The following is a 16,747-nucleotide window of genomic DNA, read 5'->3' on the forward strand; positions in this document are numbered from 1 at the left end:
TTCCCGCCATAATTCTTTAGTCGACATGGAAAGTCCAACTCAGAAAATTTCTCATAATTACTATAGCTTCAACATGACTTGAAAGCAATAATTTGTAAGAGGTCATTTTTGACCGCTGAGTGCGTCAGCACTCTCTAGTAAAAGGTGCTTTGATTTATTGCATTAGTGACAGTTTAATCTCCGATAAGCCTGATGTTTGTGTTCCTTCATGTTAAGGAAAAATCATTATCTCTTATTGTTGGCATTGCATCTAAGTCTGTATTCAATGTCATTTTGTTTTTATAAACCATGGCATTGACATTTATTTCTGTATTCCAGTTGAGCTGATGTGTAAGCTCATGCTTCATGGACACAGTGTTTAATTTCTAGAAACTTTTGAAGCTTTATAGTATCTAGAATAGGATGCAATTGGAATATTTGGCCTTGTTCTTGAATTTGACTATCATTTACTTGAGCTCTTCAGTATGCAGAACTGTGCAGGAAAGTTATTTAAAGAAGTATTTCAATGTTATCTAGCACTTACTGAACATACAGGATGGAAGCATTCAGGATAGTCGTCTCTTCCACACTGAGTTCCCATACAGTGTTTTTGCGATTGCACACACCCTGTGCATATTACAACTGTGAGTCATGGTTCATTCTCTATGGATGGATAATGTGATTGAATGATTTATGAATGAGCGAGAGTAATTTATCATAGTGGATTTATATACAGTAATTAACTTATTTTGCCACTGTGGGCCGTGCATATTGTGACGCTTGTTCAAACTCTATTAAGTGAGACTTAGGGACGAGAGGAAGTCTCAGGGTCTGTAAGAATGTATTAAAAATATGTATATATTTTTCTGTATAAATCTTTGAAATTGGCTAAGAATAAAAATGACTTTTATGTAATAATTGTTTGTATTATAATATTAAGGTATACTATTTTGCTTAGAAATGATTTGTGCACATGCTGTGCAATTATTTGAGCACTAATTATTTTTATTTTTACTTGAACCAGTGGTGTTATCAGCAGTGCCTTCCAAAAGGGTGGAAACGTTTCTAAGTGGCCATTTGGAAAATATCGACAGAAATCCATCCCCATTTCTTGACATAAATCGATTGAAGTAACTTATATTACTTATATGACGTACTTTCATGTACCCAAAACACCCACATACCAGCTAATACCAGCAAACCATGTGTTCTTTCTCTTTTGGGTTTTCAAAACCATCACAAAGCCATCACAAAATAATAAGATTTCTTTTTTCTTTTGGCGAGTACTGTATTTCAGATTTACTTACAATACATGGCCCCTTATGCAAACAGTAGTTGGTCATTTTATGTCTGTCAAACATAATTTCCATCTTATATTCACATTTGGTGGCTCCCAACTTCTGTTCTCAGGCCAGAATAAAAAGACTTTAGGTTAAAAACACACATTTACCAATACCATTTGGGATTAAACATACCACAACGGCTCAGTTGGATATATTAACTTTAGGAAATAAAAAAATGGCAGCAAAATTGTTCCCCTTTACTGTTGGAAACCAATAAAACCTCATGGTTCTGCCAGTATTTTAACAGCCTGCAGTTGGCCAAAAAAACTAAATAGTTTGATCTATGTAAAATATGATCAAATGCTTATTATGTCCTTATTCTCAGCCCCCTACCCCACCCCCACCCTGCTTTTTATTATTATTATTGTTCTTGTTGTTGTTGTTTTTGCCGGCTCTGACTTTAGCTGTTATCCGGGAGTATGTCGTAATCCAGTCCAAGAGCTGTCAGAGGCTCCTGGGAAATCTTCTAATAGGGAACATCTAGACGTGCTGGATCTCCAGTTCCCTTTATAGATCTGAGAGCTTTATGAGCGAGATGCTGCTTTAATGAGACATTCCACACAGCCACCAGACGGCCTCCCTCCCCTCAGGCAGGACGTACACACTCGACTAGTAAAGAGGAATGAGTTTCACCAACGCCTCAAGAACAGCTAACTTACTATCATTTAGAAGCGCAAACTTGTGGAAGAAAATGGAGCAGATCATAGAGAAACTTGTTATCAGCTCCTGTCAAGCGAATAAAAGCAGCACATGAAATTTGTTTTATGTTAGTTATTTATTTGATTAGTATATTAGTACTAATTCTTCTCATATTCTTCTCTGATTTTGATTAATATTCGTCTTTTATACACTATATAAAATATGATCATATAACACCGATTTTATCATCACTGCATTGGTTACCTATAAAGTTCCGTATTAATTACAAGGTATTGCTACTGACTTATAAAGCCCTAAACGGCTTAGCTCCAGTCTATTTAACGGATCTTCTATCGCACTATAATCCATCACGCTCTTTAAGATCACTAAATTCAAGGCTTTTGGTCATACCTAGAATTTCTGGGTCCACCAAAGGAGGGAGAGCATTTTCACATTTAGCCCCAAAACTCTGGAATAGTCTTCCTGATACTGTTCGTTGCTCAGACTCGCTCTCCCAGTTTAAAACTTGATTAAAGTCGCATCTCTTTAGCCAGGCATTCATATAATATTTTTAATCTTACAGTTCAAATTACAATCCGGCCTCTAGTTAATAAACGCCAGAGGAGAACTGGCCCCCGACTGAGCCTGGGTTCTCCCAAGGTTTTTATTTTTCTCCATTGGGTCACCTGATGGAGTTTTAGGACACCATTAGGTCACTTGATGGAGTTTTTCGGTTCCTTGCCACTGTTGCCTTTGGCTTGCTCAGTTGGGGATATTCTGGGGATATTTAATTTGATTTTATCAATCAATAAATTCCACTAGAAACAAACCTTGTTGTATTATTTTAATTTAATACTGTGAAGCTGCTTTGATACAATCTGTATTGTGAAAAGCACTATACAAATATACTTGACTTGACTTGACTATATAAATATAAATATAAATTTTATTTTTACTCAATTTTTAGAGTTTAAGTGGTCTAAAAAGTTAAATAAATGTTTCAATTAGAATAGAATAGGCATTGAATATTTAATTAATATATGCATAATAAATGACGCTGGCTTATCTTTTTATTACGCGGTTACCTGTGCAGTTGCATATGGAGTGTTTTAGGGAGCGCTGCATTTAAAAATCTGTCGTTCCAAAGCGAGTTCTCAGTGTGTATTGTTCATTGATGGTATAAAGACCCCTTAACAATTTCACATGAGCGTTGACTCACACATATGCTATTGTGTGTCTGGACCAGACACACGCTGCGGCGGTTTGCGTGGCACTATAGCAAAACCAGACTTAATTTGCCCCAATGGAAAGCATATTTACATTGTCTGAATCATTCCCCATCCCCTGTATAGTGCATTATGTGCCATTCACTATATTGAAAATAGTCATTGTGTTAACAAGTGACTGATTTCGGCCGCAGCTTCAGCGTCTACTAGTGTAGTGGGTGGGATGCTTCAGATTCTAGAGAGCATTTGATTGGACAGAAAATCTGTTGAGAAGCTAAAGTGCGGAGTGATGTCATCAAAATCATTGATCAATATTGGCAGAAGTGAGAGACTGTAAGTTTTGAATGCATATATCTTCTAAAGGTGAATTTTGGAGAACACTAACTTATAGATAACCTTAAGGCTAACATTCACACTAAAAGCCAAAAAAACGAAAATTTTGATTTGATGGGGACAATGTTTATCTTCTCATGCATTGTGCAGCCCTGCTTTAGTAATATACTGACCAATGAATGATTCCAGATACATGCGTCAGACTTTTTCCTGAGTTTAATAATGTCAAATCAGTGATATGGGTCCGGTTCTGTTCAGTCAAACACACCAGCCTTGTGGAAATGAGCAGATATTTCCACACCTCATTTCCACCGTGTCAATTTTAATTGTGTAGTCTGTTTTGTATTACAGCAAGAGGCTGTTCGTGGAGTTTTGGTGATCCATAAATCTTGGCGTTTCATAATTCGGAGAGAGATAGAGAGGAAGCTTCCAGTGAGGCATTGGGGCTGCTAGTTCCAGATTGATTCGTCTCTTACGCAATGGAGAAATCCTGCATCGTTCCTCTGGCATGCCTCCTGCTTGACAGAAGGTTTAAAGGAGTAGTTCACCCAAATGATCATTTTGTCATCATTTACATGTCATTCTGCTTGCTTAGGCAGTTGTGATGTGTGGGATTCTCCTTTTGGACGTCTGGATTATAGTGAGATCTCAGGTGCTCCATCTGGCAGGTTACCAGCCCTCGCTTGAATCTACTGACTCCAACCATGTGGATCAGAGCCTGGAAATATATGGATTATCATGGGTATCTTTGGAAGTACTTGGCTTCCACTTTTACATTGAGATCAGCCACATCATCTCAGATACCAGAGAGGAACCTGAGAAGTTTCCAGTTGCCTGTTGCGACCTTAGACGAACTTGTGATGTTGTCAGCAACATTATCTGCTACCGTGCTTCAGTTCACACACTGAAGGGATAGTCCTTCTTTCTTGTGTGGATTACAAAAGCAGATTTTCTGAAAAATGTGTCAGTGAGAAATATATATTTTCGTATATTTTTCATAAGTCAAAAAGATAGGGCTGGAGTGAGTAAATGATGACAGAATATTATGGCCTGTATGTGGAAAAACATGGTCTGCTAGATAGCCGTTTATCTTAATTCTGCTATCTATTGTACATCTCATGGCATCAAGCATTATTCAGTTCATCATTATAGATGTTATCTTCATATCCTGGCCTTCAGTCATTCTAAAAGGCAGAGAGGCGAGTGAAGGGTCTATAAACACCCTAACACGGGTTAGGTAAGAGTGACATGCAGAGCCAAATATTCATTGCTCTCTAGTGTAGGCTAAGAATACACTGCCCAGAGCAGATGTGGAGTCTGATGACCCATGTAATATGAGTAATTGCATGGACATGGTAACTGTTGCTTGGTATACATGTTCAAGGGCAGAGAATTGCCCCATGTTAATAAGAGTATGGACTGAAATGCTTTGAATTTATGTTTAAGGGATTTAGTATACGTTCTTAAACAGAACAACTTACAAACGTGCATTCACTTCTCATATGCGACCGCTGTGCAAACATGCAATGCAATTTAGAACATTTTCTGCTAAGAAAAAAATAGCTTGTTTTGCCAATAAAACAAGTGGTAAAATTGTGCTAAAACACTGGACTTGCACATTTACTTAGATTTCAGAAATGGTCCCAGCTAATTCAAATATTACTGCTACTTTCCTTTAATGGATATCCTGGTAAATCTAAGCATAGGATGAGACTTGGTTGATATCTCTTCTTAAACTTGGCAAATGTTTGTTTCTATTTTGCCCTTGAAGCCTTAGAATATTAGTGAGTAAACGCTGCTGATCCAAACAGTGACTGAGGCAAATTCTGTCATATTCAAATTCTTGCACATATTATTATCTGAGATTCCTGGCATGAGCCCATTTGAAACATTTGGAACATTCACAACACTTTTAAATGTTAAGTTTCTAATCAATAGTTCACTACTGTTCAAAAGTTTAGAATCATTAAGATGTTTTCCCCTTGTTTTCTGACAAATTGGAATGATTTCTAAAGCATCATGTGACACTGAAGACTGCGGTAATGGCTACTGAAAATCCATCAGGAATAAATTACAATTTAAAATATATTCAAATAGAAAACACTTACTATTACTGTTTTACTGTATTTTTTAACAAATAAATGCAGGTTTGGTGAGCATAACAGACTTGAAAAAAATCTCAATTATTCCAAACTTTTGAACTGTAGTGTCCAGTATATTCCCTAGATATTTCTTAGTGGCAGTTATTATCTTTTCTTTTAATTTATCATGCTATTTCAAAGGCACATTTGTGGGAAGTCAGTGATGTTTTCTGTGTATCTGTTAAAAGAGCACTGAGCCATTGAGACGGTATTGATTTTATCTTAGAGTTGACACAGCTTGTCCTGATAAAGAGCAGGTCTTTGTAACTCACCCACACACTCAAACACTATTACATCAAATCCTCCATTTATTCCCAGTTTATGATTTGCGCTGTAAATGCACATTACATGTGTGTGCTTTTTCCCGTGTCTGGAATACATTATTTGCCGGCTTTGACGTCACGACCGCTCTCACAAACCCCAATCACAGCCCACCACTGACCGCCATCATGAACTACAATTACAGGTTCCGCTTTACCAAGCCAGTGTCCAGTTTAACATATTCTTTCTCTGTTTATGCATTATTTTTTTTTTTGCCATGCTGAAGCAAATTAACCCCATTTTTGTACGTTTCAAGACCTTTTCTTGCTTGCACGGCCTTTATGTTGCATAAGGCATTTGTTTAACTGGTGTGTTGACTTGTGGTGCTGAGTTTCCCACACTTGGGGTTGATAAATGTACGAATAAGATTATTTAACTATCAAGGACATTTCTTTCCTTTCATTAAAAAATAACCCTGGTGGGACACACTCTTAAGAACTCAACAAACAGCTTGGTTGGAAAGTCCCTGTTAAAGTAGAAAGAACTAATGAATCGATGTCATGAGCAGTTGTTTTCTTCGTTGGGTAGATCAGACAGTTAGAATTATCCAATTTAATTCAGTTCAGATTTACAAGCACTTGATTAGATTCCATTTGAGTCTAATTCTCTGATGGCAGTGTTTCAAACGGATCCAAACAATAGCTTGTCTTTTTAAACTATTTATTTAAAGCACTGCCTCATGAGATTAAAACATTTTGCAAATCAGACTACACTCACTAAGTCATTTGTTTGTAAATCGGAATACACAGGTAATTTTGTATGTTTGTTTTTGTATGCAGCCTGTGAGGACAAATCATGTCCAAACCTCCGTCTTTTTTCAGTAATGTTTTTTAAACTGCATATGTGCGTTGTAGCATAAATAAACTCTACTGAGAAGATTATAGTTTTTTTTTTTTTAAATGAAAGGCAAGACTTGCATTCTTACGGCGGCCATATTGAGAGTAACAGTTTCTCCCATTCATATTTCTATGAGTGGTCTGTAAACTCAAGGCAGTCATTCTGAATGTGGTTCCATTAGCGGTTAGTTCAGTGCTAAATTGTGCTGGCAGCCACAGCTAAGAAGTGATCCACTAACCACTAGTATCTGAGACTGTTACTATGGGAGGATTCGAGGGAACGTACATCCTAGAGAACACAGATTAAAAAATTATGTCGGAATGGTTCTTCATCAAGTTAGACACTGCATATTTTGTGACATCTTTATAGTAAGAGAATTATACCATTAATGTGTTTAGCTTAGGAGCATGTCCATGTGAACAGTACCTACTTTCTGTTACCATTTTAAAGCTATCTCAAACCTTTTACTATGAAAGAAGATTTATTTTTGAATGGTTACAAATATCCAACCAGATTCTCTACTGGACTGAGTTGATATTCAAAAGGAAGAGTTTAATAACTCTTGAAATGTAGAAGGAGATCAGAACAAGCTCTTTAATTTTCTGAGCTGTTCATTTTTTTTTTTGCAATAAATCTGGCTAATGTTTGATCACTGTTTGAAGACAGTGGTTCTCAACAGGTGGGGTGCAATAAGCCTATGTACTTTCAAATAGGCCTATGTACTTTTTATTGTTTTTAATGTCAAAAATAGTGAGTTCAGATTTTTTTTTTTATCGTGAAGCAAAGCCAGTTGAGAACCACTTATCGTGAAGCAAAACCAGTTAAGAACCACTTATCTGAGGGGAAATAGTTGCTGAGCAGGGAAAGGAGAGTAAGTTTTACACAGCAGTTTTTCCAGGACTGTAACGGGTTACTTCCTGAAAGAGCGTTGTCAGAGACGCAACAGCATTCCTCAGCAGCTCTGTCTAACATACAAGACTGGATCTTCTTTCCTACTTTCCTTGCAGTACCATATTATTACTACATTACTCTTATTAATGCACTCTCAACACGCTCATGCACTCTTCACCCTTCACTCCCGCCAACTTCATCCAAACTTGTCAAGATTGTCCTCATCTGCCTTGGTTACATAACCAGCTGTCTTTGCCCCCCATTCAGGATGTTTCAGATCTATCAGAAATATGTTTTCCATTAGTCTACCCTTATGAAAAAGAAGTCTATTCAAGTGTGCTATTAGTATACTTCTTTTAAACTAAAAAGAAGAAAGCATACTTTCAGTCTACATTTTATATACAGTGAGGAAAATAAGTATTTGAACACCCTGCTATTTTGCAAGTTCTCCCACTTAGAAATCATGGAGGGGTCTGAAATTGTCATCGTAGGTGCATGTCCACTGTGAGAGACATAATCTAAAAAAAAAATCCAGAAATCACAATGTATGATTTTTTAACTATTTATTTGTATGATACAGCTGCAAATAAGTATTTGAACACCTGAGAAAATCAATGTTAATATTTGGTACAGTAGCCTTTGTTTGCAATTACAGAGGTCAAACGTTTCCTGTAGTTTTTCACCAGGTTTGCACACACTGCAGGAGGGATTTTGTCCCACTCCTCCACACAGATCTTCTCTAGATCAGTCAGGTTTCTGGGCTGTCGCTGAGAAACACGGAGTTTGAGCTCCCTCCAAAGATTCTCTATTGGGTTTAGGTCTGGAGACTGGCTAGGCCACGCCAGAACCTTGATATGCTTCTTACAGAGCCACTCCTTGGTTATCCTGGCTGTGTGCTTCGGGTCATTGTCATGTTGGAAGACACAGCCTCGACCCATCTTCAATGCTCTAACTGAGGGAAGGAGGTTGTTCCCCAAAATCTAGCAATACATGGCCCCGGTCATCCTCTCCTTAATACAGTGCAGTCGCCCTGTCCCATGTGCAGAAAAACACCCCCAAACCATGATGCTACCACCCCCATGCTTCACAGTAGGGATGGTGTTCTTGGGATGGTACTCATCATTCTTCTTCCTCCAAACACGTTTAGTGGAATTATGACCAAAAAGTTCTATTTTGGTCTCATCTGACCACATGACTTTCTCCCATGACTCCTCTGGATCATCCAAATGGTCATTGGCAAACTTAAGACGGGCCTTGACATGTGCTGGTTTAAGCAGGGGAACCTTCCGTGCCATGCATGATTTCAAACCATGACGTCTTAGTGTATTACCAACAGTAACCTTGGAAACGGTGGTCCCAGCTCTTTTCAGGTCATTGACCAGCTCCTCCCGTGTAGTTCTGGGCTGATTTCTCACCTTTCTTAGGATCATTGAGACCCCACGAGGTGAGATCTTGCATGGAGCCCCAGTCCGAGGGAGATTGACAGTCATGTTTAGCTTCTTCCATTTTCGAATGATTGCTCCAACAGTGGACCTTTTTTCACCAAGCTGCTTGGCAATTTCCCCGTAGCCCTTTCCAGCCTTGTGGAGGTGTACAATTTTTGTCTCTAGTGTCTTTGGACAGCTCTTTGGTCTTGGCCATGTTAGTAGTTGGATTCTTACTGATTGTATGGGGTGGACAGGTGTCTTTATGCAGCTAACGACCTCAAACAGGTGCTTCTAATTTAGGATAATAAATGGAGTGGAGGTGGACATTTTAAAGGCAGACTAACAGGTCTTTGAGGATCAGAATTCTAGCTGATAGACAGGTGTTCAAATACTTATTTGCAGCTGTATCATACAAATAAATAGTTAAAAAATCATATATTGTGATTTCTGGATTTTTTTTTTTAGATTATGTCTCTCACAGTGGGCATGCACCTACGATGACAATTTCAGACCCCTCCATGATTTCCAAGTGGGAGAACTTGCAAAATAGCAGGGTGTTCAAATACTTATTTTCCTCACTGTACTTCTCAAAAATATACTTTATATACTTCTCAGAAATATACTTAATTACACTTAAGTGTACTTGACTTATACTGAGAGAAAAGTCCAAGTATATTTGGCCTATACTTGTACTCAATCTTTTGATCGAGATATACTTAAAAGTTTAATTATTCAAAGTATACTTGGCTTGTAGTTGTGTTAACTCTTTTGATCGAGTAGCCTATTAAATATACTTTTTTTACATAGTTTTTCATAAACAGTCTTATGAAACTTAGAAAACGACTGTGAAGCTTTGGACTCAATCTACTCCATCTGTTTTTTGATCATCGTTCTGAATCTGATCAAGGTGTAGTCTTTTTTGTTTAAAATGTTGCCTTTCTTTATGAAACTTACCAACATTCAAGTGTTGATAAAAAAGGATGCATGAAGCTAATAAAATGTTTTTAAAATTAAAGTACAGTTAAAGGTATTTAAAGTATAAAAAATAACATTTGAACATAGTAGTATAGGCCTACTGCAAGTGCAAAAATTATATATAAATAGTACACTATAAGTATAATGTTAAGTTCACTTAAAGAAAACTTGTAGTATAAAACTACTAAACTTGTAGTTTAGTGAGAGTATACTTCAAAGTTGCTACAAGTATTAAAATAGTAAACTACTAGTATACCAAGTTCACTTGCAGTACAAATAATAAACGTAATTATGTACATAATAATAAACGTAATGTTCTGAATAATAAAATACGTATTAAACGTAATAACTAGTTGTGCACTTAAAGTGTACTACTGTTACACTTATTGTACACTTAAACATATACTTTTATATACTAAAAGTGGGCCAATTTAGTCCCAAGCGGTATTAAAATAGTACACTTACAAGTTTACTAGTACATATTGACATTAGTATACTTTATAATGTATACTTAAAAATATACTTGAACATTACTTAAGTATACTTCATAAAATGAACTTGAAGTATGCTTCTTTTTCGTAAGGGTAAGCACATAAAATTTGCCTTTTCACTGAGCATTTCAAAGTTTTGCGCTTGCTGTAGGACTGTCTTTCTGAACCAATACACATAATTTACACATGAACTCATTCAGGACAATCAGTTCCCTGTTATCAAGATAAAAAAACAAAAAAAAAAACACCCAATATGAACGTGTTTTTGCTGCCTACAGGCTGACAAACATGAGAAAGAGGCAGTCAGTGGTCCGGTTGACCAGTCACCTGTCTCAAAGGGCCCGAGACTGAGAGTGGCCCCCATGTTATTTGCACCATCTGGCTTTGGCTTTGACATAATGTCATGTGTGGGACAGGTTGAGCTGTCTGGAGAGCCAGATGTGGAAATTCAAACAAACTTAGCTGTGCTATATGTGTTTTTACCAACAACTTCTGTCAACTACCTCCTCTTTTTACAGAAAATTATGCAGTTCAGCCTTTAAAGCCCAAAGCCACAAATCAAAGTTATGAAAGAAGACAGCACTGTCAGTTTTTCCATGTGCATAGCACAGAATCTTTTGCATAGAGCGTGTGCCAGCTTATGGATTTGGCACATTTTGATGTCTACTGCATTTCTGATACTTTAAAAATGCAGAATAGCTGCTAACTTGATTTAGTAAGTTGTGTTTTGATTTGTCAGGAAATTCTGGTGTGTTTAAACTTTGGAGACTTCTTTCTCAAGTGACCTGTGAAGTTTACAGGAAAAGTATATGGATAATTTAACTTGCTTTTTGACCTCCTAAATCCTTTTTTTAGGAACCAGGAACAACATTTCTATCAAACAATCATAGCTTGAACACTACCTCTTATGCCTACTTCTAACCCTAACCTCACCTGAAATGAGAAGGATATTATTGGTTTATAAGAACATTGCCCAAACCCCAACTCTTAACCTAACTATTCAATTTGATTGGTTAAATTGTTTCATGACTAGCCAGATTGATCCAGGAACATGTCCTACTTGGAGAAATCGCATTAAAAAAGTAAAATTTTAAAGAAAAGGGCAAAATGGCAAAAAAACAACAACTTTGTGTTGTAATCCTTTAAGTCGAGACCTGAAGGTTGGTTAATAAATGTTGTTTTGTATTCGCCACTGAAGTCACTTTGAACTTGAATGTGGTTCAACTTCAGTTGACAAAGGCCTGTCCCACAAGTCACCATACTGTATGTTCTATCATGTACCAACATGAATCTTCTAACCCATAAATTGACTTGAAATGTGTGTCTCTTCGACAGACAAGAAGGCTGACGAAAGTGGAACGGCAGCGTTTCAGTGAAGAGGTGGACATGCTGAAGTGCCTGCAGCATCCAAACATTGTCCGTTTTTACGACTCCTGGAAGTCCACCATGAAAGGGCAAAAGTGCATTATCCTTGTGACGGAACTCATGACGTCAGGGACGCTGAAGACGTAAGTTGAGTCTGTACATATATGCACAAAATTGCTATGAAAGTACTTGCAGATGGTGTGGCTATTAGAGATGCCAGTACGAAGACAAGAAAAGATGTCTCTCTTGTAACTGAGCTTCTGCTCATGCTTGTGCATTCTCACATGAGACACTAAAGCCCAGCTGTTTTTCCATTCTTTTCCCCAGATTAATAACTGCACTTTGTCATTTTGCAGACACATTTATCAAGAGTTGCCAACCGTAGAATAATTGCAGTCATTTGGATAAGTGTTTTGTTCAATAAAAGAAAGATCTCAGCTTTTTATTGAGCTCACTCTCACTCACAACTTCTGAACCTATGGGTTACAACCCAAATCTCTCACAACTATGCCACCATGTTATGAAACAAATATTGTATCCAGTCCTTTGGCACTGTTCAGTAACAGTAGCCCTGTCCCAAATGGCATCACAATTTGTGACATAATGTTTCACAGATTGTTGTTGAAGGTTGCCCGGCAGGCACATCAAAACTGCATAGAGTATATATATGTGAACTTAAAGGACAAATAGGAGAATGAAATAAGTCCACAGCTCATTTCCGAACCTACTTATTCTTTTTTACTGCCATCTGCCTTCATAGTCCACCAAAATATTGCTCTGCATGGGAGACTTAAAGGTGCATTAAGCAACTTTTCATGTTAAAAATACCCGTTTTTCTAACCCATACATGCTTAAACAATTGCCTGATGGGCTGAATGAGCCCTTCTATGATCACTGCGATTGCCTCTATAATCCTGTACAGTAAAATAAATAAGAGGGATTCGGGACGGAATCGACTGGGCGTGACGTCATGCGCGTTCATGCTCACCTGGCTATGTCTGGCAGGTTTGTGTATTCGCCGCCATTATCCGCATCAGCGAAGACAACTCAAGCGACTTTTGCAAAAGTAGAAGATGGATTCAAAGAGACCGGCTTCTAGTTCATCCCAAACCCCAACGCAAACTCCACGTAACCGCGTGCACAACTCTGGTTGCAGTTTCGCGTGTCGCCAGAAGGGGGCATAGTTCTGCAAAAACTCAGAGACTTGCGCAATGCACCTTTAATTCAGTAGAGCTTGCCGTTAGCATGTTGCTAAGCTAACAGTGCAATACTCTAATAATTAATTCTGAATTTGCCTTATTCATTAAATTATGCTGCCTTAGAATTTAGCTAAAAAATATGCCAACTATTACTAAAATGCCTACCTTTTGGAATAGCCTTCATTTTTAGAAAGTCCCTTAAAATTCTGCCTCTTGTAGGCAGTTTGCAAGGTTTTGGAAGAGAACGCACATTTGTTCGCCTTTTGTTGTTTGTCTCTGTGTTTTAAACTTAAGGGTATTCTTGTTTGCTCTTTCCCTGTAGGTATCTGAAAAGGTTCAAAGAGATGAAGCTAAAGCTCCTCCAGCGTTGGAGTAATCAGATCCTCAAGGGCCTTCACTTCCTGCACACACGAACACCTCCCATAATCCACCGCGACCTTAAATGCGACAACATCTTCATCACTGGCCCCACTGGATCTGTTAAGATTGGTGATTTAGGCCTAGCCACTCTCAAGAGTGCCTCGTTTGCTAAGAGCGTCATTGGTAAGTTAAGAAAAATGTAGTGCTTATTACATTTAAAAGTTACAATGTCAACAATTTCTCTTCAATCACTCGAGAAGAACTTTCTTTGACCTTCATAAGAGTTACTGTAAATAGTGCCCTGATCTGCCTCTACTATGGGCCTATCTTGTTTGTTTTCTGTCAACTGTATTTATACCCCAACAAGTGTTTGACACAGATTTCTCACCTCACCTATATACAGTGTTGCATATATCACATTAACTCATCATTGGCTCGGCACGGTTTAAAATCTGATCTTCTCATGCTGAGATTAGTAGAGTTCAATGACATGAATAAGTAAAGAATGTGTAACCTGGTACATCAGGCTAGCCCAACCAATAGCTCAAGTTCCCAGAATTGAGTTTTCAAGGGTTGCTCAAATGTATTGTGAATGTTCATGAGTGAACATTTAACATTCAGCCACTTGGTGGGCCAAACAAAGCTCTGGGATCACCGCTGCACCCTTTAGCAAGACACTGTAACCCAGTATACCACATTAGGACTGTCCTCCTTATAATATGTATGTTTTGGATAACTAAATGCCCACTTAATGCTTATTTTTTGACATTGATCTTTGCTCACACATAGGAACCCCAGAGTTTATGGCTCCAGAGATGTACGAGGAGAAATATGATGAAGCTGTGGATGTTTATGCCTTTGGCATGTGCATCCTGGAGATGACCACATCAGAGTACCCCTACTCAGAGTGCCAAAACGCTGCGCAGATCTACCGCAAAGTCACCAGTGTAAGTCAATCCTCGCATCTGTATTGCAAGGTTGAGATGGATGTCACTGCCCCGGGCTACACTTAATATCTAATTTACCATCAAGACAGACTACATTGGCTTGTCAGGTTACATGAAAATTATGACCTCTTTCTCTGTCTGACTCTCACACGTACTACTTGCTTGCGTAGTTGGCCTTTTGGTGAAACCATGCACCGATTCTCTGCTCTTTCAGCTCTTGGCCACCCACTTCATTGGCCATCTCCCCTCAAAGAGGCTCCAAGGCTTTTATGAGTCCACTAATGGTTGTGTGAGGGCTTTATGAGTTGCTCAGTGACATTTCTTTGCAACAAGAGGACAATTAGTGCATCTCTCTTGAGCTGTAATTCTCCTTAGGATATGCTGATCTTGTCTAGATCTCTAATCAACCCCCTGGTAAACCACAGAATCCAAGATGATTTCTTATTACAGTGCTGCAAATGTGTCATTTAGTTGTACTTGTGTGTAATGCAGGCTAACCTCAATCTTGGGTGAGCAGTGAGTTGCATGGTTATATCTTCCACAAGAGGTGGCTTTTTCCCTTGGGACAACTCATTAAGAGTCCAACCGATCGGCATGCTGCATGAATAATATACAAAGCAAAAACCGCACAGTTAAACAGTTCTAGAACAACACTAGCAGCATTGTTGAATGCACAAGCCCTAGAGGAGATTAATTATTTTGGTAGGAAAACTGCCTGATTTTCTTTTACTCGTCCTGAAACCTCAAGCAGTATTTCAGTTCCATATATGATGTATTTAATAGCCAACACATGTTGAAGAAACTATTTTCCTATTCATTATATTGTCCTGTCCTGCATTATGGTCTGGTGTTTTATGACATTGCATCCATTCAGTCTTCAATCAGCACATCCTTTGGTTGTGTTTTGTTCCTGTTTTCCCTCACAGATTGGTGTTATAGCATTGTCAAGGTTAGGCCATATCAGATTCAGCTGATAAGGAAAGAGGAAGGAAAGCGTGAATTAGATGCTTGCAGTCATTTGTGTATCTGACATGACAAACAGACGTCACCTTTTATCCTTCTCTTGCTGATACAATGGAGCAGTGAATTTGTGGCAAGTGTGGTTTTGAAGTTGGCATGCAGAAATTACATGGTTGGTCGGAGAGGACATTTCCGTTTTCCAGAACACTAAGCGATAAGGATAGGCAGAGCGAGACAGTAGCATTTTTCTGCAATCCCAGAAAGCACTGAAGCAAGCTTAGTGGTATATTTGTATAATGTTATATATTTACATGTATCTAAGTATACACTACACTACACTACTGTTCAGAAGTTTGTGGTCAGTAAGATATTTGTGATGTTTTTTTAAAGCAGCTTTGGTCTCTTATTTTCACCAAAGCTGCATTAACCTGATTATAAATATAGTAAAAAACAGTAATATTGTGATATATTATTATAATTATTATCACTTATTATAAGTCTTATTATTATCAATGTTGAAAACACTTGTGCTGCTTAATATATTGGTGATTAAACCGATTTATTTCATGATCCTTTGATGAATAGACAGTTCAAGAGCATTTATTTGATATATACATTTTTTGTAACTGTTATAGTATTTGTGTCACTTTTGGTCAATTTAATGCATTCTTGCTGGAAAAAAGTATTAATTGCTAAAACATCATCCCTAAAAGTGTTAGTAGATATTAAGCAGAAACTCTACTAATCTGTTTACTAACTTTAATGACTGGTAGTTGACATGTAGTTACAATGTTACTTATAGTTCATAGAATGTCTAAAGTGGATTATCAAACTTAATTCTTAATTCCCAATGTAATTCAAACAAGACTTATTATCTTACATATTTTTTATAGTTGTTTAAAAACTCGGACTAAAATAAAAATTCTGATTAAGGCACAGATTTTTCTGTGGATGTTTATCTTGTATATCTGTATTTTGCATGTGTATCTTGTATGTCTGTATTTGCATGTCCATTCACATCATCACCGCCTCGAGCCAATCATAATTCACTGATTATGACTGTTCATTTTCTCACTGCACACAGTGGATCAGCTATGCGTAATCTAAGAGTGTGGACACAAACATATGCAATGGCCCCTGACAAGCCTGGGAGGGACGCAGAGGAGTTCAGTGGGGCAAAGTGGAGCCCAAAGGGGGTCGAACAATGTGCCTGAGTATCAGCTGATCGGAGAATGTGTCTCAAAGCCACATTCATATTTGACCCCAATGGGCCCTTGCACTTCCCTGGGTTAATGAAAATCATCCTCTGTGTC

General features: G+C 37.9%; 1 protein-coding gene across 2 annotated transcripts in view; it reads left to right on the plus strand.

Moving 5' to 3' along the window:
• wnk4b (WNK lysine deficient protein kinase 4b) overlaps positions 1–16,747 on the plus strand; it is a 62,106-nt gene that overhangs the window by 19,122 nt on the left and 26,237 nt on the right. For both annotated transcript variants that reach the window (XM_084407234.1, XM_084407235.1), the window contains exons 2-4: positions 11,939–12,111; positions 13,490–13,710; positions 14,317–14,474. In XM_084407234.1, coding sequence (XP_084263360.1) covers positions 11,939–12,111; positions 13,490–13,710; positions 14,317–14,474 — 552 coding nt within the window. The remainder of the gene's footprint in view (positions 1–11,938; positions 12,112–13,489; positions 13,711–14,316; positions 14,475–16,747) is intronic.

Source organism: Rutilus rutilus, assembly GCF_951802725.1.
Source record: "Rutilus rutilus genome assembly, chromosome: 1".
In the NCBI taxonomy this organism is placed as follows: Eukaryota; Metazoa; Chordata; class Actinopteri; order Cypriniformes; family Leuciscidae; genus Rutilus; species Rutilus rutilus.